Genomic DNA, 22,669 nt, shown 5'->3' with positions numbered 1-22,669 from the left:
ACACTTGGCATTGGGTATAGTGTGTATAGTCTGCTTCAGACCGTCCCGTTCTATTGCACAGTTCTGTGCTGTAGTGTTGCTGTTGTAAAATTCAAAACCTGTGTCAGCAATAGAAAATTAATGAAAAATAGAAAACAAAAAAAAAAAGTGACCAAATATTGACCACTTGCAATATCCTACTCCCACATTTCTGCACAGGTTTTAGCACCGTCAAACAATGTGGTCTTGATCGTGCTGATCTAAGGTCAGTTCCCCTAGTGCTGAAAAATGCTATTTGTTCAAGAGCAAACTCCAGTCCTGGATTAGCTCCTCGCTCCGAGACGTTTGATAAATAAGACGGAAAGTATGCGCGCCTTTCTGGTCCGTGATGTTAATTCCCAGCTGGGGTTTAACTCATAGAGGGAAAAAGCTGGTTCTTTGTCAGGTATGACGGCTTAATCCTGTAATGTGACTGTAGAGGATATGGCTGATGTCTAGGCTGGTCTCCTGAGCCATTAGAGTGAAAGTGTACACTCCACACAGGGCCAAGGGCGTGATACATTATCATCTCTCACTGCCAGGGGGTCACCAAAGAGCACTGGCCAAACTCCACTCCCGCAGGTCAATTCATCACCTGTGTCGAAGAATCAGAAGTATTTATCTGCCCCTGTTAATGTTACAGGAGGGACTTTTTAGTATTTTAGGGGAATCAGAGCGAAGAACAGATTCAGCATAAAAGATATATAATTAAATATAATATATAATTTCCCCAACAACAAACTGTGAAAGAAGCCCACCCAATCAGAATTGTCCCAAAGCCTTGTTTGAGTCTCTCCGATCGCAATGCTGGACCTACATTTATCTGAGACTGCAAAAACTAGATTAACTGGAGCGAGACAAACACAAGTGCAGAGAAAATGATATCGTAGAAGAAAGATAACTGAGAGAAAACGGCTACAAGCCAGAGCTTCTGCTCCTTGCTCATTGTTCCTGGGCTCTCGCGCTGAACTGAGCTGTGGCTCATTATCATTTAAATAAAGAAGCGCTGAGGCCGGTCATTCTGACCAGGGGGGGGGGGGGGGCTGATGTGGTAATTGATCCTTGTTTATTTTGACCAAAGCATGTCACAGAACTTAAAGGGTTAAAATTATGATTATGACTTCTCTTTTATTGCCTCTAACAGGAACTTTGACTCTGAGTTTCTGTCCTGTGACTGTGGCCTGCGATGGGTGCCAGGGTTCTTTCGCTCCAGTTCGGCTCGGCTCGGCGAGGAGACTCTCTGCGCGTATCCCAGAAGGTTCCAGAACAGACCGCTGCGAGAGCTGCGAGAAAGCGACCTGAGCTGTGGTGAGAAATACACATACAAGAGAAAGACCTATACATACATGCACACATGGCGGCAGGGACACGTTACACTGGGAATACGCAAAGCCATCCAAAAGAAATACGGGAAATATGCTTGGGTCTACACCGCTTCAGAAGACCGGCAGAGGGAGGGACGACTAAATCCTGAGAAAGTGTTCATTTACAGAAACTGAAGCTTCTGGATTCCAATAGGCATGAACAAATATCATATTCCTACGCTGCTTTGAAAATGTGCTGGCTTTTTTCTGCAATTCCCACCTCCCTCAGTCCCAGTGGTGTTCGGACGGGGCTCTGGCAGTGGAATTCCAGCTGGATCTTGGTCCTAATCCAATCCATCTCAATGCAAACATCCCCCATTTTCCTTGCTCATCATTCCACTCTACGTCTCATATCTCTGGGGGTCTGATTTGGGATCCCTGTGGCTTTTAGTCAGTCATTTTCTCCCCAGGAAGGGCCTCAAGCCACTTCCTGCAGCTATATCCCTTGGCATTGGGCACGGTGACCTTAAACACGTGCAGCTCCCATTTTGGTCCATGTGGTGATCTGGTGACTCAGCAGAATTCCACTGGACCTTTGGGTCAAATCCCAAATCCCATCTTCTGTTGTCCTTGCTCATGGTTCCATTCTACGCCTCTGTCGCTGGGGGTCTGATTCGGTTTCCCTGTGGTTTATAGTCAGACCTCGGCTGATCCTGTGGTAGGATATGTGCTGGGAGTGTTTTTCGGATTGTTTTTTTTTTCTTTTTCAGGCGGTGTCTCAGGGCCTCAAACCAGACTCCCCGTTGCTGTTTCAATATCAGCTCATGTCACCATTCCTTCCTCCACGACTCTTAAAACATATTTTTGTTGGCAAGCGGCAGATACAGCCGGCTGTCTATGAGTAATTCCACTGCGGTTTTGCTGTTATGAATAAAGGGTCCCTGCCAATATCCCAAAAGCCGCTAAACGTCTCTGATTCACCCAGGCTCCCTCTCACAACTAATCCGATGGGGTCGACTGATGACAGAGCAACAAAACACCCAAAGAAAATGACTGCGTCTCACCACTCCCCCACCCCACCACCAGCATGAGGGAGTGAACAGAATCAAATTTACTTCGGTTATTACCCAAGGAGATAGGCTCATAGGCTGCTGTGTTAGGATTTTGCAAGGCCCACAGATATGAGATTTCATATTTTCTGGACAAAGAATAATACCAGGGTGTTATCCTCTTACACACAGCAAGCACATCAGTGCGGACTGTTCAGTTAATGAAATTCGTTATATTCACGTAACACAGAAATGGGCAGCTTCATGTATAGAGGCAAACAAGTATAGACACAGTTTATGTGTCAACTTTTAATGGAAAGTTTTATAACATAGTTCAAATTTAAGCTGATTTTACACCAGAAGCGCCGTTGCAATTCGGTTGATTCTTCAGTTTTTTGATTGGCGATTTCTCAGCATTCCACTGGGTCTGGATCCTACCTGAAATCATTGGGCACAAGACAGAGACTGTTCCAACTTAACAGACATGGAGCTTCCGAACGTAAACAAATGAGAGAACCGTGTTTGGCTTTAAATCTTTTTCATGTTTTCATTTTATTCATTTTTCTCTAACTGCAACACTTTGATCTGCAAACACCTCAGTATAACCACTGGCAAAGCCCGTAGTGTTGACTGGTAGCTGAGCCACTTCTACAGGCTAATGAGTACAGCCAGGAGAGCATTAGTGTAACCTTTTTCTTCATTCTGCTGAGTGTCCTATTACTGATGGCTGACATCATTTATTCATTCATGTGTTTCCCAGAAGGCCCTTTGGAGCTGCACACGCTCTCTTTGTTGCCCTCCATGCGTCAAGTCGTGTTTAAAGGAGACAGACTGCCGTTCCACTGCACTGCCGCCCTGGTGGACAAAATCACCACACTGCACTGGCTCCATAAAGGCCAACCGGTCACCAATGACCCTGAGAATGGAGTCCATCTAGAAGATAATGTGCTGCACGACTGTACCTTCATTACAAGGTAATGGTATCAGGATGGTCCTTTATCAATTCCACACCCATCACTCACTAACACAACAGAATTGGGAGGTTAGCACTCTCCTCCAAGCATGTTGAAGCTGTGTTGAAAAGATGCAGTGGCTAGGTTCACATTTCTTGGCGGTGGCAGGTGCTAGTCTCCACCCTCCCAGCTTGGTGGCACTGTGTAATTTGGAGAATCACAGCCAACAGGAGGAGCAGTGACATATTATGAAGAAATATCCCAAATATCCTAACGACTCAGTGTTTGTTCTGCAGTGAGCTGATTCTATCGAACATGAACTTTGATGCCAGCGGAGAGTGGGAGTGCGTGGTGTCCACGGGCCGAGGGAACACCTCACGAAGTGTGGAGATTGTGGTCCTGGAGAACAGTGCCACCTTCTGCCCTGAACAGAGAGTGACCAATAACAGAGGAGAGTTCAGGTTTGGAGAACTAGACAATCTCATAACATTGGTGGGTTTAACACTGTGGGTGCACCCTCCACATGCTACACTGGTGTCCGTTTCTCAGCTTGGGCCAGAACACCGTGCTATACCAATAAGAGTCTCCTATCAGTGCTTTATCCTTCATCTTTATGCAAAATTCCATAACTGCAAACAGACTGTAGCAAAATTGTTGTCCATTCACAGCGTCAACACTTATTCTGTGCTAATTACACAAGGCATGGACATCTCAGAGTAATACAGTCTCTCTGTTGTCTAGATGGCCGAGAACTCTGGCGGGAATTACCTCGTATCAGTACTGTCTGCAGCTACGCTACCCCTCCGTGACTGTAGGGGGCGGAGTGGAACAGAAACGGGCTTCTCGCTACTGTGATCGCTCTGGACGCTGGGAGGAAGGAGACTACTCTCAATGCCTCTACACCAATGACATCACCAACGTTCTTCATACTTTCATATTGGTAACACACCTGCAATTATCCTTATTAATTCATACAGGTATTAAACATAAACAATGATCTGTATTAATTCATTTTGGACGTACATAAACAGTTACATTTACAGTTATGCATTTGGCAGACGCTTTTATCCAAAGTGACTTACAAACAATCAAACTACAGCAAAATTTATACAGATTACCTTACATTGAGTGCAATATGCCAGGAAGTAATAAGTGCATTAAAGAAAGACATTCAGTGCAAGAGATACTCTCGGAAGAGCTGGGTCTTCAAGAATTTCTTGAATGCGGAGAGGGTTTCTGTTGCTCTGATGCAAGCTCGTGCTTGGAAGCTCGTTCCACCAGCATGGTACCAGAGATGAGAATAACCTCGACTGACCTGTACGGGGGGGTTGGTCGTGTTAGTTGGTGCTCCTTTGAGGAACGGAGAGGGCGGGCGCTAACGTATGGTTTTAAGAGTCTATTGAGGAAGATGGGAGCAGAACCAGTGAACACTCTGAAGGTACATAATATAACTGTTCCCCATACTGGTAAATGATTACAAATCATAAATGTCCTCCCTAATTTGATAACATTCATTCATTCATTCATTATCTGTAACCCTTATCCAGTTCAGGGTCGCGGTGGGTCCAGAGCCTACCTGGAATCATTGGGCGCAAGGCGGGAATACACCCTGGAGGGGGCGCCAGTCATTCACAGGGCAACTCACACATTCACTTACACACTCACACCTACGGACCATTTTGAGTCGCCAATCCACCTACCAACGTGTGTTTTTGGACTGTGGGAGGAAACCGGAGCACCCGGAGGAAACCCACGCAGACACAGGGAGAACACACCACACTCCTCACAGACAGTCACCCGGAGGAAACCCACGCAGACACAGAGAGAACACTAATTTGATAACAGTTATAACTTATATAAAATTTGCTTTTTATGTAATTTTTGACTACACTTGCTGCAATAAAAACTTCCAGCATTCAGATGCTTGAACTGTGAACGGGTGTCATACACATTTATAGTTTTAAAAATGACTAGCATTGCTTTACAGTAGTTAATTAGCCTCTAGTGAGATGTTTAAATGCAGTTCAAAGGTAAATCCACATTGAAATGAGTTTATTAACGAGAGACACCTGAATCCTATAAGCAATGGTGTACTGACTGTTCCTTGTATTTGTTCTGCTTTAGATGCCCATCAATGCGTCCAATGCTGTGACTCTAGCACATCAGGTGAGATCATACACTCTGGAGGCAGCAGGATTCACGGACACGGTGGACGTTCTCTATGTGGCACAGATGATGCAGAAATTTATGGACTACATCAAACCACTGCGTGAGGTAACGTCTGTGTTCAGCTGCGTTCAAGCAATTATCATGTAGTCTTTGTATCAGAGAAGGGTAATTATTTTTAGCTAATCCTTAATATAATGTAACAATAACTTTAAAAATATTCTGATGAATATATAGTTCTGTACATACATGTGTACAAAATGTAAAGTGACTCGTTAGAGGGCTAATTTACATATTCTATTGTTCTGCAGTACAACTATTACAAAGTGAATATCGTCATAATGACTAATAAAATATCATTTTCAACCCTATTACTGTCTTCCTATAAATATGGTTGGCTGCTCTTTCAGCTGTCTGAAGTGCTGGTGGAGATGGGCAGTAACCTGATGCAGGTGGATGATCAGATCTTGTCCCGTGCTCAGAAGGAGGAAAGGGCGTGTAGCTCCATTGTTCACTCTCTGGAAACTCTGGCCTGGCCACAGCTCCACCCCAATGCTCAGCACCTCTCCATGGTAGGTAACGCTGTTAGATTGTACATAAAATGTTAATTCTTTTAGTGGCTCATAAGTGGCGTAACTATGTAAACACTGGCTTCATCATCTGGAGATCATGAGTCTGAAGTCTCAGTCGTCCATGGCCCTTGGATGGCCCTTCCTTTCCCCTGTCAGGAGTGATGCTGGTGAACTCAAGCATCTGGTAAAATCATATAATTGGTAATTAGTGTCCTGCTTCAAGTGTGTTGAGCTTTCCCATGAGGTTCTGTTGGAAGCAGTTTGAAAAGATGCTGCCGCTAGCTTTGTGCTAGCCTCCTCTGAAGATTATATTGCTATTAATTGACTGAATTCCCTTTGATTTCCTTTACTTGTTTCTATCATTGCAAAAAATGCTGAACATATTTCACAGTTTCTGGTAATGTGGCGGAGCCCTGACTAAAGGAAGTGCACACTGTGTTTATTCTCTCAGAGTTTAATGCTGTGTAGCCTTAGGGCTAACACAAGATCGCAGAACAATCGTAGCATTCAGTGTGGGAAGTTTGCAGGGGTTCTTCATTTACACATTAGCCTTGCTGTGAGACAAGTTCTGCTGAAATAAAACAACAGAAGTTGGGTTCAGTATGCAGCGTGTGTGAAATGGGAGGTTTTTTTTTATGGCTGTCAAAACAGAAGTGTCCGTTAAGCTCTTATACATGGTCTGTTCTAGGGTGGAGCTATGCTAGTAGGCCCTATTTTCATTCATTCATTCATTCATTATCTGTAAGCGCTTACCCAGTTCAGGGTCGCGGTGGGTCCAGAGTCTGCCTGGAATCATAGGGCGCAAGGCAGGAACACACCCTGTAGGGGGCGCCAGTCCTTCACAGGGCGACACACACTCACTCACACCTACAGACACTTTTGAGTCGCCAATCCACCTACCAATGTGTGTTTTTGGACTGTGAGAGGAAACTGAAGCACCCGGAGGAAACCCACGCAGACACAGGGAGAACACACCACACTCCTCACAGACAGTCACCCGGAGGAAACCCACGCGGGCACAGGGAGAACACACCACACTCCTCACAGACAGTCCCTGGAGCTGTGTGACTGCAACACTACCTGCTGCACCTGCTGTATTTTACAAAAAATAAAAATAAAATAAAAATAATCGACATATAATAATATTAAAAAAACTATAAATAAACATAGGAAAATATAGCAACATTATTATTTATTAGCACAGATAAGCTAGCTAAATATAAAGACATCCGAATTAACAGAATGCAAAGGTAATTTCAGGGTTGGTTTACTGTCCATGTTCCAAATGATCTTTTTAAAAATTTGCAGATAATATTTAACTTTCTGATATCTTTGAATGATTTGTAAAGATGGGTAGAACTTAAATATTTTTTAATTTGCAAATTTCAGAAGGTATTTCACAAGAACCGGTAATTCGGTACAAAGTCGATACCAAAATTCTGATAACGATCAGGATGATCGTTACAGCGATACAGCCAATCAGGATGAAGCACCCACCTTCCAACACGTCTGGCATTTAAAGGGATAGAGTACTGGGTTAGATTCAACATTAATCAAAACAAAACAAAAAAAATGACTAAATTGCACCTTTTTTTGCTGGAAAAGGGTATTTTACATAATTTTTTTTTTATTTCTGTTAACTTTTGGCTTTGAGAGAGGTTCTGTCATAACGGGGAACACCACTGCCTCCACGTACTGATTCCCAGCTTAGAAAGAATACAGTCCTTTGGCAAGGCTGCCAACTTTTGTTGCATGTTTCACAACAGGATAAGAGCATCTCCCAAATGCCTAAATGTAAATGAGAATGCAACATATAAGTAAATAATACAATACCTGTAATAATATTGGTCTATTATCCCTGCTTCGCAGATATCTCGAAACATCGTGATGGAGGCTCATTTAATCCGCCCTGCTCAGTTCACTGGTATGAGCTGCACTGTGTATCAGAGACGAGAAAATTCAGGTGCCCCTTCTGGTTTGGACACAACAGAATCCGTCCCTGAACAACACCTACGCTTCCGCTGTACAACAGGAACTCACAACACTTCGCTGAATGCTTTCCCTTTAAAGGTGAAAAAGAAAGGTTAAACATACTTCATCAGTTTCACGCTAACAGCTAAGTTAGCTTAGCATTAAATGCTAATGCAGAAACATTAGTATTATTTTAATCCCATTATGTTAACTTGATATTTTATTATTATTCGTAATTTTAACACGTTTGAGAATGCAATCAGTGTATTGTATAGTAGTTAATACATTGGCTAATTCATTCTTTTGTGCTTAGAATGACACATGGCAACTGCTTCTATCCCTCTTTTCTCTCGTGTCTTGTCTATATATTTCTAGAACAGTTAAAACACTTTTAGTGTATGAAACAGCTCACTGTTTACGTTTTAAGTCACTATTGAGTGTCTGAATTGTAAAAGTAATTTGAGTGTGATTTGCAGGACACTACAATCTCCCTTCCCTCTGCGCACTCGTAATTTCTATTAAACACCGTAACTGACTACATGAGCTGAACGTGAACCAGAAATGCTAGTTTCTTGTTACTAAGCAACGGACAGTGAAAGTGTCTGAATTCACTTGTGTTTTTAGCACGAATTCGCTAAATATCACAACACTAATGAAGGATTAGGGAGACATTTAATAATGTCAAAGCATTAACTTATACACTGCCTGGCCACCACTGACATGGTGGTGTTGTGTTATTGTGTGTTGTGTTGGTATGGATTAGACACAGCAGTGCTGCTGGAGTTTATAAACCCCTCAGTGTTACTGCTGGACTGAAAATAGTCCACCAAAAAATGTTTGTCAACAGTTTTCTGTGGACATAATCATGTAACCATTGATGAAGGACTATGGGAGGACTAGGCTAACGCACACTGGGCAGCAAAAGCCTAGCTTAAACTATGAAAGCTAAAAAGCTAAAAGATGAGCTGCTGTCTCTGACTTTACATTTACAAGGTGTGTGTGTGTGTGTGACCCATTATATCCTAACGTTTTCATAATTAATAATGCTAGCATTTATGAAACTGCCTTAAACGTGTCTTTAAAATGTGATGTAGCTAATTTGCTGTAACTCATTCCAAGACTCTTCTGTCTTTTCACAGAATGCCATAGCACTTGCGTCCGTATCTCTCCCTCCATCCCTCTTTTCTCCGTCCGCTCCTGTGGACTGTAAACTGCAGTTTGTGGCTTTCCGCACTGGAAGATTCTTTCCTTTTGTCGGAAACTATAGCGGTCTGTCGGACTTTGCTAGAAGACGCAGTGTGAACACACCAGTCATCTACGTAGGTCTGGGTGAGTCACCTGTTTTTACAGGAAAATATTCATAACATGGCGATACAGATCTGCAACTTCATCTAAACACTATTTAAAACGTTAATTGGCGGTCAAGAAATAAAAGCAGGTGCAAATTAAGCAAACAAACGTAGTACTATTTCACTGGAAACTGCAGGAAAACATGGTGGAAATGTGGAAAGCTTTGAAGACACTACCACACGACCAAAAATATCACACTTCTAACTATTGAGATCAGATATTTCAGCCACACCCGTTGCTAACAGGCGTATACCAAGCTCCAAGCTCACAAATGAGGGCATAGTCAGGTGTCTGAATACATTTGGTCATACAGTGTATCAAACCCAAGGCATTTTGGGGCATTTTATTGTTTTTTTCATCATAAAATTATATAAAAGAGTGAACTGAATTTTTTTTTTAATTATGTCCAAACACAAAAAAAGCCAGCAAATATTTAGATATGAGGTTTTGTTTCAAACATTTCTCCAGCCCCTGATCTGTGCTCTCACATTTTCCACTGTTTGTGGTCATTTTCGCAACTGTCAACCTCTCTTCCTGTTCCTTTTTGATGGCCATTTTTGTATTGCTCATTAGAATTAAGCTCCAGTAAAAGGGGACATATGAAAAAAAATACTGGTTCAGTGCATGTACAGATTAATCTGGAGCCCACCAACTGTGAACTATAACAACACTGTCAGTTTTTGTGGTCTATCTGAGTTGACAAACACCCCAAGCAATTCTGATTTTGTGCTGCTTCATATGTGGAGTACAGAGACTTTAGAATTGGACTTGAGTTTATGTGAGAGTTCAAAGATGGGGTTAAACAGAGCCAAACAAACACTACACTACACAATATCCTGATTAAACATGGAGAAACTGAGAGTTAAAACAACAGGACTGAAGCTCTTAAGAGAGCTGTTTAGATAGGGTGAGAACGCTGCTGTGGTGTTTGATCCTTGTGGCATTTTGACCAGAGCATGTCACAGACGTTTCATTAAGAAACTGTGTTCACTTCTGGAAAAAAAGGGGGTAGAATATATACCCTTTATAGACAGTGATTGATAGTTGAAAGAGAAAAACATGGTCCAGGCCAAAATAGCTTGCTGGACACAGCACTGTTTCCCTCTGTGTACTTGACTAGGATGGAAAGAATGTGAATTAGTGCTGGAAAAGACGGTGTAAAAATGGAAAACCTGCAAAGAAACTGACATCATTGTTTTTATTGTGGTCAATAATGTTGTAACTCGATTTAGCAAATCCAATCAACCGAATCTTCAGACATCTCTTTCGCCTGATTGAGCACATTAGCCTGAACACCCCCCCCCCTCTCTCTCTTTTCACAGACGGATGCACCATGTGGAACCAGTCAGCACCCATCATAGTGTCTCTACGCCACACATCCCCTGGCAGTGACCCTGTGGCTGCCCATTGGAGTCTGCAGGCACTGAAGCATCATGGGAGTTGGAGTTCAAACGGCTGTCAGCTAGCTCGCAGTGACTCAAGCATTTCTACATTACGCTGCTCTGTGCTCAGCAACTATGCTGTGCTTCAGGTAAAGCTATAGCTCAAAGCCAAAGGAAAAGATAAGAGAATAGGCGACTAAGGGTCCATCTCCTGGACTGGGATTAAAGCCTAGTCCCAGGTTACACAGTGACTTCACTGTGTTGTGTTTCTAAACTATGTCCACTCTGTTAGACACACTTACCTCGTTGGTCCACCTTGTAGAAGTAGTCAGAGAGCTCCTCTGTCGCTGCACAGTTTGTGTTGGTCGTCCTTAAGTCCTTCACAGATGTTTTTGGTTGGTGCACTGTTCTCAGTGCAGCAGTGAGAATTAGGGCTTTAAAAACTCCAGCCACACTGCTGTGTCTGATCCACTTGTACCAGCACAATACACACTAACACACCACCACCAGGTCAGTGTTACTGCATCACTGAGAATGATCCACCACCGTAATCATGGTGGTCCTGACCATTTAAGAACATGGACTACAGTCTGTAATTGTTTATCTGTACGGTCAGTGGAGCTGAGAAAATGGACATTGTATGTAGATACAAGGTAGGTGTTCCTAATCCAGTGATCATTCCGTGTGTAGCACACATCCCACTTTAGCATTAGCATGCAGTGCAGCTGATAGCAGTGTGAGACGTCCGCAGATTGATGGTTAGGCTGTAGTGTAGTCTTATCTCGCTAATGAGATCCTCTGCCCTAACTGCCCTGCTATAGCCGTGCACTCATTCTTCTACACGGGGAGGACACATATCTCATTACGAACAGATTTAACACTACATAGCTCTTTTCCTGACGTTCAGTCGGAGATATTAAGGTTACGCTAGGCTAGGTCTGTCAAAATCCTGGAAATGATTCGACGTTCACTGGGGGAGCTGTTTACCTCTGGCACCGAGTTTGACTTTCGTATCGTTCATGTCATATCTCGAGATATAGCAGAAACTTGAAGGATGTTGGAGTTTAATTAGAGCCTGAGTTTCATGTAGGATTTGGCAAAGCCAAGGGCTTAGGAATGTGGTCCTAGACCTTAGTTAACACTTACGAAACAGGAGGATGAGGCAATTAGTCTGTGGATGTGAAGGCATAGTATGAGGTTTTAGTAACGCTTTGGTAATCTCTCTCTCTCTCTCAGGAGGTACCTGATTTCCCAAGTTCGTCCCCTGCTCCTATGGAGGTGCTCCACCCAGTGGTCTACACCTGTACTGCAGTGCTCCTCCTCTGCCTCTTCACCATTATCTTCACCTACATCCTGCACCACAGGTACTGCATGGGATATTCAAATGAGACACAAAAAGGCTGAATAATAATTACATTCAACAGTCTACTTTTAACTAATCTGTAAATTGTAAATTCAGAAATTGTCCCACCCATGAATATCAGGGAGTATTCGTTATTTATATTTAAATAAATGTATTAATATTTAAATAATGATATAAATTTTCTTTAAGGAAGAAGTATGTTCCCTTCAAAAAACAAACACACAAACAAAAAAATAGTAAAGAGTGTTTATTAAAGTGATTATTTGCTATTTTGACAATATTTCCATAAAGTGCACCTCAAATGAGATCAAGAATCAAATGACTTTTTAGTACCCGAATGAACCAGTTTATTCTCCATCGAGTGGCGGTTTTTGAAATAAGTTTGGTGCAGAATTTTTGTCACATCCAGGCCACTAGGTGTCAGTATAATAGTTGTTTCATTCATTCATCCATTATCTGTAACCCTTATCCAGTTCAGGGTCGCGGTGGGTCCAGAGCCTACCTGGAATTATTGGGCGCAAGGCGGGAATACACCCTGGAGGGGGCGCCAGTCCTTCACAGGGCAACACACACACTCACACATTCACTCACACACTCACACCCACCGACACTTTTGAGTCGCCAATCCACCTACCAACGTGTGTTTTTGGAGTGTGGGAGAAAACCGGATCACCTGGAGGAAACCCACGCGGACACAGGGAGAACACACCAACTCCTCACAGAGAGTCACCCGGAGGAAACCCACGCAGACACAGGGAGAACACACCACACTCCTCACAGACAGTCACCCGGAGGAAACCCACGCAGACACAGGGAGAACACACCACACTCCTCACAGACAGTCACCCGGAGGAAACCCACGCAGACACAGGGAGAACACACCACACTCCTCACAGACAGTCACCCGGAGGAAACCCACGCAGACACAGGGAGAACACACCACACTCCTCACAGACAGTCACCCGGAGGAAACCCACGCAGACACAGGGAGAACACACCACACTCCTCACAGACAGTCACCCGGAGGAAACCCACGCAGACACAGGGAGAAAACACCACACTCCTCACAGACAGTCACCCGGAGGAAACCCACGCAGACACAGGGAGAACACACCACACTCCTCACAGACAGTCACCCGGAGCAGGAATCGAACCCACAACCTCCAGGTCCCTGGAGCTGTGTGACTGCAACACTACCTGCTGCACCACTGTGCCGCCCATGGTTGTTTCATAGTGTGAAAATAATCACTGGAAGAAATGACTAACAAAATACTGAGTAACTAATACAAATGCAGTAGACCTTTTCTTTAGGTTGAGAATTAAAGCAACAATAGGTGTTATTTTTTTCACCATGGAATTACAGCTTCAGCCTCATTGTGATGCTCCACTGAGCTGTAACAAGGAGAATAGAGCCTCTGTCATTGCTACTCTGGGCTCAGCACTGCAGAAACTGCACTCTGTAACCACCCTTGTCCCTCTCCCCTCCCCCTGATATCAGTGACCAATCACAGAGAAGTACAGCAATGAAGCAGTGAAACTGGACCCAAATGTATTTTTCTCTTTGAGTACAGTAGCAAAAAATAGGGATGTCACCATCCGTTCTTATTTCTGTTTACAGCTCCATCAAAATTACGAGGAAGAGTTGGCACACCCTCCTCAACACCTGTTTCCACATCGCCATGGTGACAGCGGTGTTCGCTGGGGGCATCACCCTCACCAGTTACCCAGTGGTGTGCCAGGCGGTAAGAGTCAGTTTTGTGGTGTAGTGTCATTTAAGTCACTTGAACGAGGACGAAAACACTATTTATTTTTACATTCTTTTTTTCTTGTGTGTGTTTTTTTAGGTGGGGATCGCCCTGCATTACTCCTCTTTGTCCACGCTCTTGTGGATCGGTGTTAGTGCTCGTGTGCTGTATAAAGAGGCATTAATGCGGACTCCACGGCAACCGGAGGGCGAGGCAGCCATGCCGCCCACCCAGCGTCCCATGCTCAGGTCAGTGATGCCACTGGGCCGAGGTGGGAACACACATTTTGTTGTATTCCTTATTTCTCCTCTTATTTAACCCCATAATTACACATTTTTATCATAATCATAATAATCTCACATCATCCTGTGGTGTACTGACCAAAGCTGGGGGACTAAACAGTTCAGTATCGCCACAATATGGCCTTGATGCGTAGACAATGATGCTGCTGTTTCTGTCCATATTAATGGCTTTCTGAGCATGGTATGGGACGAGGGTTTTAGAGATGGACAGAGGTGGACGAGATAAATCGGAGCCTGTAAAGCACTGTTTACAGACAAGCGAGCAAGCGCAAAGACCACCACGATGTGGAAAACCTGACCAGTCAAAGACGGCCATTGTTCTTTGTAGAACTATGAGCCATCTGTTAGAATGGAGAGAGAGAGAGAGAGAGAGAGAGAGAGAGAGAGAGAGGAATATGGGGAATGTAAGGAGAATGGATTACATAAAAGTGTAGAGGAAAGCCATAAATCTAATAAGGGATAATGTTAACTGTCAGTCACGCATGTAGACACACACACACACTGGGCCATAGATACAGCCTTCATCCCCCAAGTCCTGGTTCTCACACTGTACGGCTGACCTCCTGACTTCTCTGCCGGTGACCCCAGTGGTAGCCACCCACCCCGCAGGGTTTCCCCACACACAGGGCCTGCTCCCTGGGATAAATCATCCCCTGTTCCCCATCTCTCTCTTTCTCTCCCACATAGAGCACATACGAAAGTCCAGCTGAATGCATGTGTTGCTGTCAGTGTCTCTGTTCAAAATATGAGCATAGTAGGAAAAGAATAGCTGCTCTTTACTCTGTGTCACGTTTCCATGAAGAATGGACCAATAGAAATGCTGCATAATGACCAGAATGGAAGTTGCTTTTTCCTTTTAAGTTCCTTGTGAGGTTTTGGTACAAGGTTTTGTTTCAAAGTCTTGAAATGCATTTTTTATTCATATTTTCAAGGATATTGAGTTCATTTTATTTCCTTAATGTGGCTCATTTATAGAACTGTTTCCTTAACTATCGCTACAAAATGAAGAAAGTTTTCTCAAGACAATAACATTTTAATGAGATTTTGTGGAAAACAGAAGTTTTTCCCAACTGTGAGGAGTGTGGTGTGTTCTCCCTGTGTCTGTGCGGGTTTCCGGCGTGATTCGGTTTCATTCATTCATTCATTCATTATCTGTAAGCGCTTATCCAGTTCAGGGTCACGGTGGGTCCAGAGCCTACCTGGAATCATTGGGCACAAGGCAGGAATACATATGTATTGGAATACATGTATATAATACATGTATGGAATCCCTCCATACACCCTGGAGGGGGCGCCAGTCCTTCACACGGCGACACACACACTTTTAAGTCACCAATCCACCTACCAACGTGTGTTTTGGACTGTGGGAGGAAACCGGAGCACCCGGAGGAAACCCACGCAGACACAGGGAGAACACACCACACTCCTCACAGACAGTCACCCGGAGGAAACCCACGCGGACACAGGGAGAACACACCACACTCCTCACAGACAGTCACCTGGAGGAAACCCACACAGACACAGGGAGAACACACCACACTCCTCACAGACAGTCACCTGGAGGAAACCCACGCAGACACAGGGAGAACACACCACACTCCTCACAGATAGTCACCGGGAGGAAACCCACGCAGACACAGGGAGAACACACCACACTCCTCACAGACAGTCACCCGGAGGAAACCCACACAGACACAGGGAGAACACACCACACTTCTCACAGACAGTCACCCGGAGCGGGAATCGAACCCACAACCTCCAGGCCCCTGGAGCTGTGTGACTGCAACACTACCTGCCGGCCACCGTGTCTCCCTGTGATACGGTTTCATGTATGCTAATATATGTAGGCTATGCTAAACCATCCACGTGTGAGTGTGTGGTGTCCTGTGATGTCCAGAGTGTGTTTCTGCCTTGTGCCCAAGGATTCCATGCAGGCTCTGGACCCAAAGTGACTCCAAACAGGATGAAGCAGTTACAGACAATGAGTGAATACGAATATAATGGTGTAGTTTTACAGCTGGGCACGATTTATCATACAACTCTGATAAACGTATCAAACAGCAAGGGTTTATATAACTGACAAACTGAAGAATGAATGAGTGCTTCACAAACAAGTGCTCAAGGTCCCTCAGATGTTCCACATTTTTGCTCCGACCTAACAGCGCAGAAATGTTTGAGAACACAACACTTTTGGTTTGAGAGCCAACGTTGACCGATCCCATCATAGGCATCATAGTGTTGTAGGTATGCGATACATTATTGTCATTACTTGCCTCTGTGTCCTTGTCTCCTGAAACCTTCCATCTCTTTACCCTCTGCAGGTTTTATTTGATTGCCGGGGGCGTCCCGCTCATCATATGTGGCATCACTGCAGCTGTCAACATCAACAACTACGGAGACAGCATCCCTTAGTGAGCAGAAATATTACTCTGACAGACCTTCAGCATGTTCCTGTAGGAAACAGATGTAAATAGTGTATTAAGACAAACAGAAACCAATGAATTAATAGCAATACAGAAAAAAAAATCATATACTACTTTACTGATCATGATACGCTGCCTCTGGGACCCCCGTTATGGTGCCCTTAGATTTATTACACATTCCAGTAATTATCTTTAACAAGAGTCTTTCTGAAACAGAGCTCTTTTTGTGTTTCTGTCATTTGAGTGATGCATTGCCCTTGCCCTCTCTGACTTTTTTACTGCCTCTTTTATCCTGCCCCCCCCCCAACACACACCCCTCCCTCCTCTTCTGCAGCTGCTGGTTGGTATGGCAACCCAGTATCGGCGCGTTCTACGTCCCGGCCGGCCTGGTGATCGTGGTGACCTGGATCTATTTCCTGTGTACCGTGGCTCGTCTGAGGTGCCGTAACTCCCAGAAAGCCAAAGACCCGCCATGCTCCACCTCTGGTTCCACCCCCTTGCCCGAGGGCCAGCCTGCGCTCAGCGGCAGCACCAGCCTGCTTTCGACTGACTCTGCAGTCGGGCCGCTGCATGCTGGGATCGTGGTGGAGGACCAGTACTCGCTGAAGGTGCAGTTCTTGGCGTTGGTGGTGGCGCAGTTTGTGTTCTTGCTTCTGTGGTGCTGCGCCGCCATGGCGATGTGGCATGTGGACAGAGAGAGGAAACTCTTCAGCTGCTTGTACGGGGGGACGGCCACAGGGCTGGGCATCTTCTTGGTGATGCATCACTGCTTCAAGCGACTGGACGTGCAAGCGGCCTGGCTAGGATGCTGCCCAGGGTATCATCGCTCGCAGCCGATTCCGGCCTATAGCCCCGCCACTACTGGGGTCCAGAGCAACTCGGAAAGAGGCTCGCAGCTTTTCGTGACATGCCATCCTCAGGCAGAGCCCAACAACTATTCGTCGTCTGCCAGGTCGTCCTCTACGCCAAGCGGCACCAGCAGCGTAGGAACTGGCCCCTGCAAGCTCACCAACCTCCTGCAGGTGACGCAAGAGAACGCCAACAATGCTACCCGTGGTCTGGCCGGAACCAACACCAACACTAGCACCAGCACAGAGAACACCACCAATACCAACAGCAAGCCTGCTAACAACCTGCTACCCAGTGTCAGCATCACGCTGCCTGCTCAGCAGCCCCAAAAGAGGAAGGCTAACAGTAGAACTAAAGCAGGGAGTACCCAGTATCATCATCATCATCGGGGAGAGGGCAGGGGACATTACCGGCTCAAAGGTCTACGAGGAGCTGGGGGAAGCGTGGGAGCCTTGGGCCCACCAGGGCTGGACCAAGTCAACATCCATCATCTTCATAGACACGCATCCAGCGAGAATGGAAGCCTCCGGAACAGTCATTCCGAAAGCCAGAATGGACCATTGACCAACGGGAGGCACCGCAGCGAGGGGCTGGCGACCAGTCCTTCGGAAGGGAGTGACGGGGGCAGCAGTGGAAGCCGGAAACCATTTCCTCTGCTGCCCTCGGTTGCCAGCCGTGCCATCTTGCAGCAGAACCCTCAGCGGCGCAGTGCCAGCAGGGACAACCTCAAACTGGCCGCAGCCGGCAACAGAGACTCGAAACGGAGCTCGTTCCCGTCGAACACCGCAACGACAACTGTGACTGGGACTGTCACCGGGACCACCTCGTCCACAGCAGCTGCTGCTCCAAATGGAACACTGAAGGGATCGGTGATTGACTTAGACACGAGCGACCAATCCCAGGGTTCGGTCGGGATGAGGGGAGGCATCTGGAAGAGTGAGACCACAGTGTGACGCTGGGAAGCAGACAGTGCTCTGTGTTTCTAGGGAACCTGCTCTTTGTGCAATGGGAGCCCAAAGCCTCAGCTTGTCCCAAGTGAAACATTTGGCTTCCTCCATGATTAGCCTTTGGTCCTGTTTCGTTTTCAAAAAAAAAAAAAAAGCTTTGAACAATCCGCACCTTCCTGAACCGCACCACACGGTCCGTCAGATATCGCAGTCAGGTTGAGGCTTCATGAGGGATCCCGTGCGTTTCGTACCAGATGTGGATACCTGATAAATGTGCCTGTATTGAATTGAAGTGAAGGGAAGCTTATGCAACCACAGACCCCTCGGAAATAAGTGTTCTGTCAAGAAGAGTGCAACAGTATTGTTTCTCCGTGACTCGACTTTTACTACAGTATTACCTACAATGAGTTTTTAAAAGCTATAGAAGTTTTGGTTTGAGTTCCTTGAGGTATCTTTTAAGCTTCGGTTTATCCATTTTGACCTTTGTTTCTATGCATATTGATGAAGGAAGATCTCAAGCTGTATTCCAAGTTCATTTCCAGAGAGCTTGTTTGGCTTGTACAACCCTTTTTTTTAAACTTTGTTTGTCTTGCTTATTTGTCTCTTATGTAGAGACCGTGTGAGAGATGTATATGTTTGAATGTATGTATGAATGTATGGATGTATCGGTCAACCATTACAGTATTTAAGTCCAATCACTCTCTAGCACTGATAAGTACCTCCTGGCCTTCTCTAGTCTGGCAAGCATTAACTCCTGGCCAAATCACTTCCTCTCCACAATTTTCAGTGGAATCAGAGCTGGGAATCTTGGTCAAATTTTCTGCTGATAACGGTCTGCTCTAAGGGAGGAAGTAACCCCTTCTCTTCTGTCCATGTCTCCTGTTTGAGAGGAAGGCCGAGGCCATAACGATAAACTTGAGTCTACCCTGCCCTCTGCTGGGCCGACTCATCCAGTCCGTTAACATTGGCTCCAGTCTGAACAAACGCAACAGTCGCCATATCGTCATATCGTAACTGAGGACAATGGTGATTCTGCTGCTGTGTTATTGAAAAACCTGATGTGGATATGTATAATTTGTACTATTTTAATCATGTATAACATGGTTACCCCCCTCCCCCCACCCTAGCACTTGGAAAACACACCCCACACCATATCATGGTGGTCCAATGAAGACAAAGACTTTTTTTATATGTCGTATACATGTCAGTATTAGCAAATTCAGGGTCCTTTTGGTCTTTGTGGTTGTAATTTATACGCTCTTACCGTTGCTGAATTGAAGTCTTTTCCACACACCATTCGAAGTACTGTTTGGAAGGGGCTGTTTAAGACGAATAAGGGGTTTTCATTGGGAAATGTTGTATGTTGGTGTCATTTGGACTTTCTCTGGCCCAATGAGGAGACCTACAACCTTCTGAACAAAGGCTAAGAGAATAACTAGTACCCCGAGCCCAAGGGGGAAACCAGTGTTAGACACAAGGCAGTCGTTTCATTACAGTACAGGTCCTGCACTATGCTAAAGAGGAGCTTATTGTTATTTATGATGCCATATGCAATGCCAACTGTCATCAGTGTTACTGCACCGTCAGCCTTTCACAAACCTTATTCCTGCCTCACATCTTCGGTCTGTCCTAGATTAGACCTGGCTTCTCTTTAACACGTTTGTTCAGGGATTTTTAAGCCAAAGAAGTTTTTCTTCTTGTCGCAGCATTTGCAAATCTCTCTCTCTCTCTGTCTCCCTTGTTTCACATCAGAACTCTCCCTGAGACTAACCCTAAAATGGAAGTCAATAAAAAATGTACAGACCCAGGGGTTTGACAAGTGTCAACATTGGACAAAAACTTGTATCTCCAAGGAGAAAGAAAACAATGTGATTTTACTCCAAGCATTTTCTATTGAACCATTCAACGTGAATTTTTCACATAGCGTTTTTAAAGTACGTCAAAAGCAAACAAACAAACGGAGATATAAGGTTTTGTTGTGACGTTGACCGTATGTAGCAACCAGCGCCATGTGACAGAAAACCAAAGAAGCAATCAGTCTCTATTCATTCTATTCACGTTGATGTTATGAAAGAACTCTTACTGACACCTAGTGGTTTGGATTAAGAAGTGTAACTCTCTGAAGCAAAATCTGATTCATTCAGGGACTACAATATGATTTGAAATCTAGTGTGAGTGGCTTTTAACAAACAAAATGTAAATATAATAAAAGATCACTTTTATAAATGTTGCTTGCTGCTTGTTGGTGGTAAAAATGACTTGTTGCTTCTTTAAACAAAAATGACCCAGGCCTAGTTTTTCCATAGGCTTCATAGTATTAAGATCATCTTCACTGCGAGAGTAATGCTCGCTCCACCGTTTAACTGTGATCTTACTTCTACAAAGCCTTGTGGAAACCCAGCCCTGAACGTGTGAAATGGTGGAGTATTCTTTTAAAAGCAGAAATACTCACTCAGATCTGACAGTCATTGTTTCCTTTCACAAGAGCACGTCTGTGTTTAGTTCATTTCCATTTTGAGAAAAAGAGTACACTGGTGTTTAACAGTGTACAAATCAAAAAATACCAAACCTCTTTGATTGCCAGAGTTTTACACATCATTGTTTTCCACAGTTCCTCATCCCTTTCCATAAAGTTTTTTTTTTTGTCAATACAAACTCAGTTTAACTAGTGCAGACTCTGTCACCTCAAGGTTTTAAAAAGGGAGATTTCAGACATTTCATGTGTATTTATATGTGCCACATTGCATTCAAATCGAAATTAAAACTTTGTTTTCAGTTTCAGTAATATATTTGCTCTTAAGTTTGTGCCTTATAAAAAACTCTGATGCAAAGTAAAGAAAATAAAATAATTAGCACTGAATCAAGCTTCTTTTTTAATTCTGTCCTGCTGTACGATGGCTTCGAGGACCCTTGAGGTGAACACGTCGCTGTGGTGTTGTTGATTTCTCTGGAACATATTATAAGGGATGGAAGTAGTCGGTGCCGTGGTGAAGCATTGGTTTCTTATGTTACAAACCTAAAGGACCAATCACATTCTTCTGAGCTGCAGGTGAGTGGCAGACAGGTAAGTGGAGATATCTGCAGGGACTTATTGTATATTCTTAGATCCACATGTTTTAAATGAAGGCAAAGGTGTTATATCTAAGCACACTTTAAGCCATTAGGTTTTCTTCTTGAAAATAACTTGAAAAATGTAATTTTTGTGATTTAATAGAATCTGATTGAGCCACAAAAATGGTCCAGAATCAATTTTGGATGATTAGTTTTGGATCACAAAAGCCACAGACTCATCCCTACATCACTGGATGGTGCTCCATCACTCCAGAGAAGAGAATACCACTGCGACACTGACAAAACTGCATGCTTTTACACTTCTAGCCGACGCGTTGCATTGGGCATGGTGAACTTCAACTAGTCAAGCTGCTCCAGTTCAATAAAGGGGATCTATAAAGTTATAGTGTAATTGAGGGACGTCGTTTGCTCTATATTGGTCCATAAGCTAAACCAGAAGCAAAAATAGGCCAATTAGGACAAATGTACGGCATTTGAACATTTGCCTTTAAACTTGGTTGCCAAACGAAATGTAAATATTACTTCCCCAACCAATGGCCAAGGGTTTGATGGTGATTGACAAGTAGATTAGCCAATTGCGGGGCGGTGCCTCATTCACTAAGAACAAACAAACGCCTTCACAAACCTGTAACGTATGAACGTTGAAATTATTAACCAATTTCAACCAGTGTTTTCAATTAAAGATTATAACAGTTAACGATGCATTTACACTTTTACAAGAGACGAAAATACTTAATAAACTAATTTCAGCACTGTTGCATTGACTTTAGGTGGCTCCAGTTATCAGTCAGTTAGGACACATACCCAGTAAACAAGGAACCTCCCTGGACGTCCAAAATTCATCTTAATAAGTTAGTTAAGTGTTGACCAATCGATAACGTCAGTGGACGTCCAAAACGCGTTTTATACAAGTAATTTATTTCGGGACCGATTAATAACGTCAATTGACGTCCAAAATACGTCTAATCGTCGTCTTTTCAACTTTCATTTTCAACCTTAAGAGAACGTATATTATACGTTGCAGTCATTACGTTATTTCAACGTTGAATTAACGGCTAATTGTTTACTGTGATAGTGCTTACCTCAGAAGACGAGGGAAATACTAGCTGTGTTATAGGTTGTAATAGGTTCCTCAATCATGCCTACTGTGAATGTAGTTTTGTCATTTTCTAGTTTCTAGCCAGGAATTCATGTCATTAGCTG

The 22,669-nt window shown here is 44.2% G+C and overlaps 1 protein-coding gene across 1 annotated transcript in view; it reads left to right on the top strand.

Moving 5' to 3' along the window:
• Nucleotides 1–21,220, top strand: part of adgra2 (adhesion G protein-coupled receptor A2) — a 101,095-nt gene extending 79,875 nt beyond the window's left edge. Inside the window, exons 6-19 of the mRNA XM_066644491.1 lie at nucleotides 1,163–1,326; nucleotides 3,132–3,345; nucleotides 3,621–3,785; nucleotides 4,066–4,264; nucleotides 5,449–5,598; nucleotides 5,901–6,062; nucleotides 7,932–8,132; nucleotides 9,173–9,362; nucleotides 10,706–10,914; nucleotides 12,002–12,129; nucleotides 13,747–13,870; nucleotides 13,973–14,121; nucleotides 16,497–16,586; nucleotides 16,933–21,220. Of these exons, the coding sequence (XP_066500588.1) occupies nucleotides 1,163–1,326; nucleotides 3,132–3,345; nucleotides 3,621–3,785; nucleotides 4,066–4,264; nucleotides 5,449–5,598; nucleotides 5,901–6,062; nucleotides 7,932–8,132; nucleotides 9,173–9,362; nucleotides 10,706–10,914; nucleotides 12,002–12,129; nucleotides 13,747–13,870; nucleotides 13,973–14,121; nucleotides 16,497–16,586; nucleotides 16,933–18,400 (3,613 nt within the window). The 3' untranslated portion in view covers nucleotides 18,401–21,220. The remainder of the gene's footprint in view (nucleotides 1–1,162; nucleotides 1,327–3,131; nucleotides 3,346–3,620; nucleotides 3,786–4,065; nucleotides 4,265–5,448; nucleotides 5,599–5,900; nucleotides 6,063–7,931; nucleotides 8,133–9,172; nucleotides 9,363–10,705; nucleotides 10,915–12,001; nucleotides 12,130–13,746; nucleotides 13,871–13,972; nucleotides 14,122–16,496; nucleotides 16,587–16,932) is intronic.
• Nucleotides 21,221–22,669: the final 1,449 nt, after the last annotated feature.

The sequence above is a fragment of the Hoplias malabaricus genome, chromosome 14, assembly GCF_029633855.1.
Source record: "Hoplias malabaricus isolate fHopMal1 chromosome 14, fHopMal1.hap1, whole genome shotgun sequence".
NCBI lineage: Eukaryota > Metazoa > Chordata > Actinopteri > Characiformes > Erythrinidae > Hoplias > Hoplias malabaricus.
Note: the sequence above shows the minus strand (reverse complement) of the source record. Positions and strands in the feature narration are given on the sequence as shown.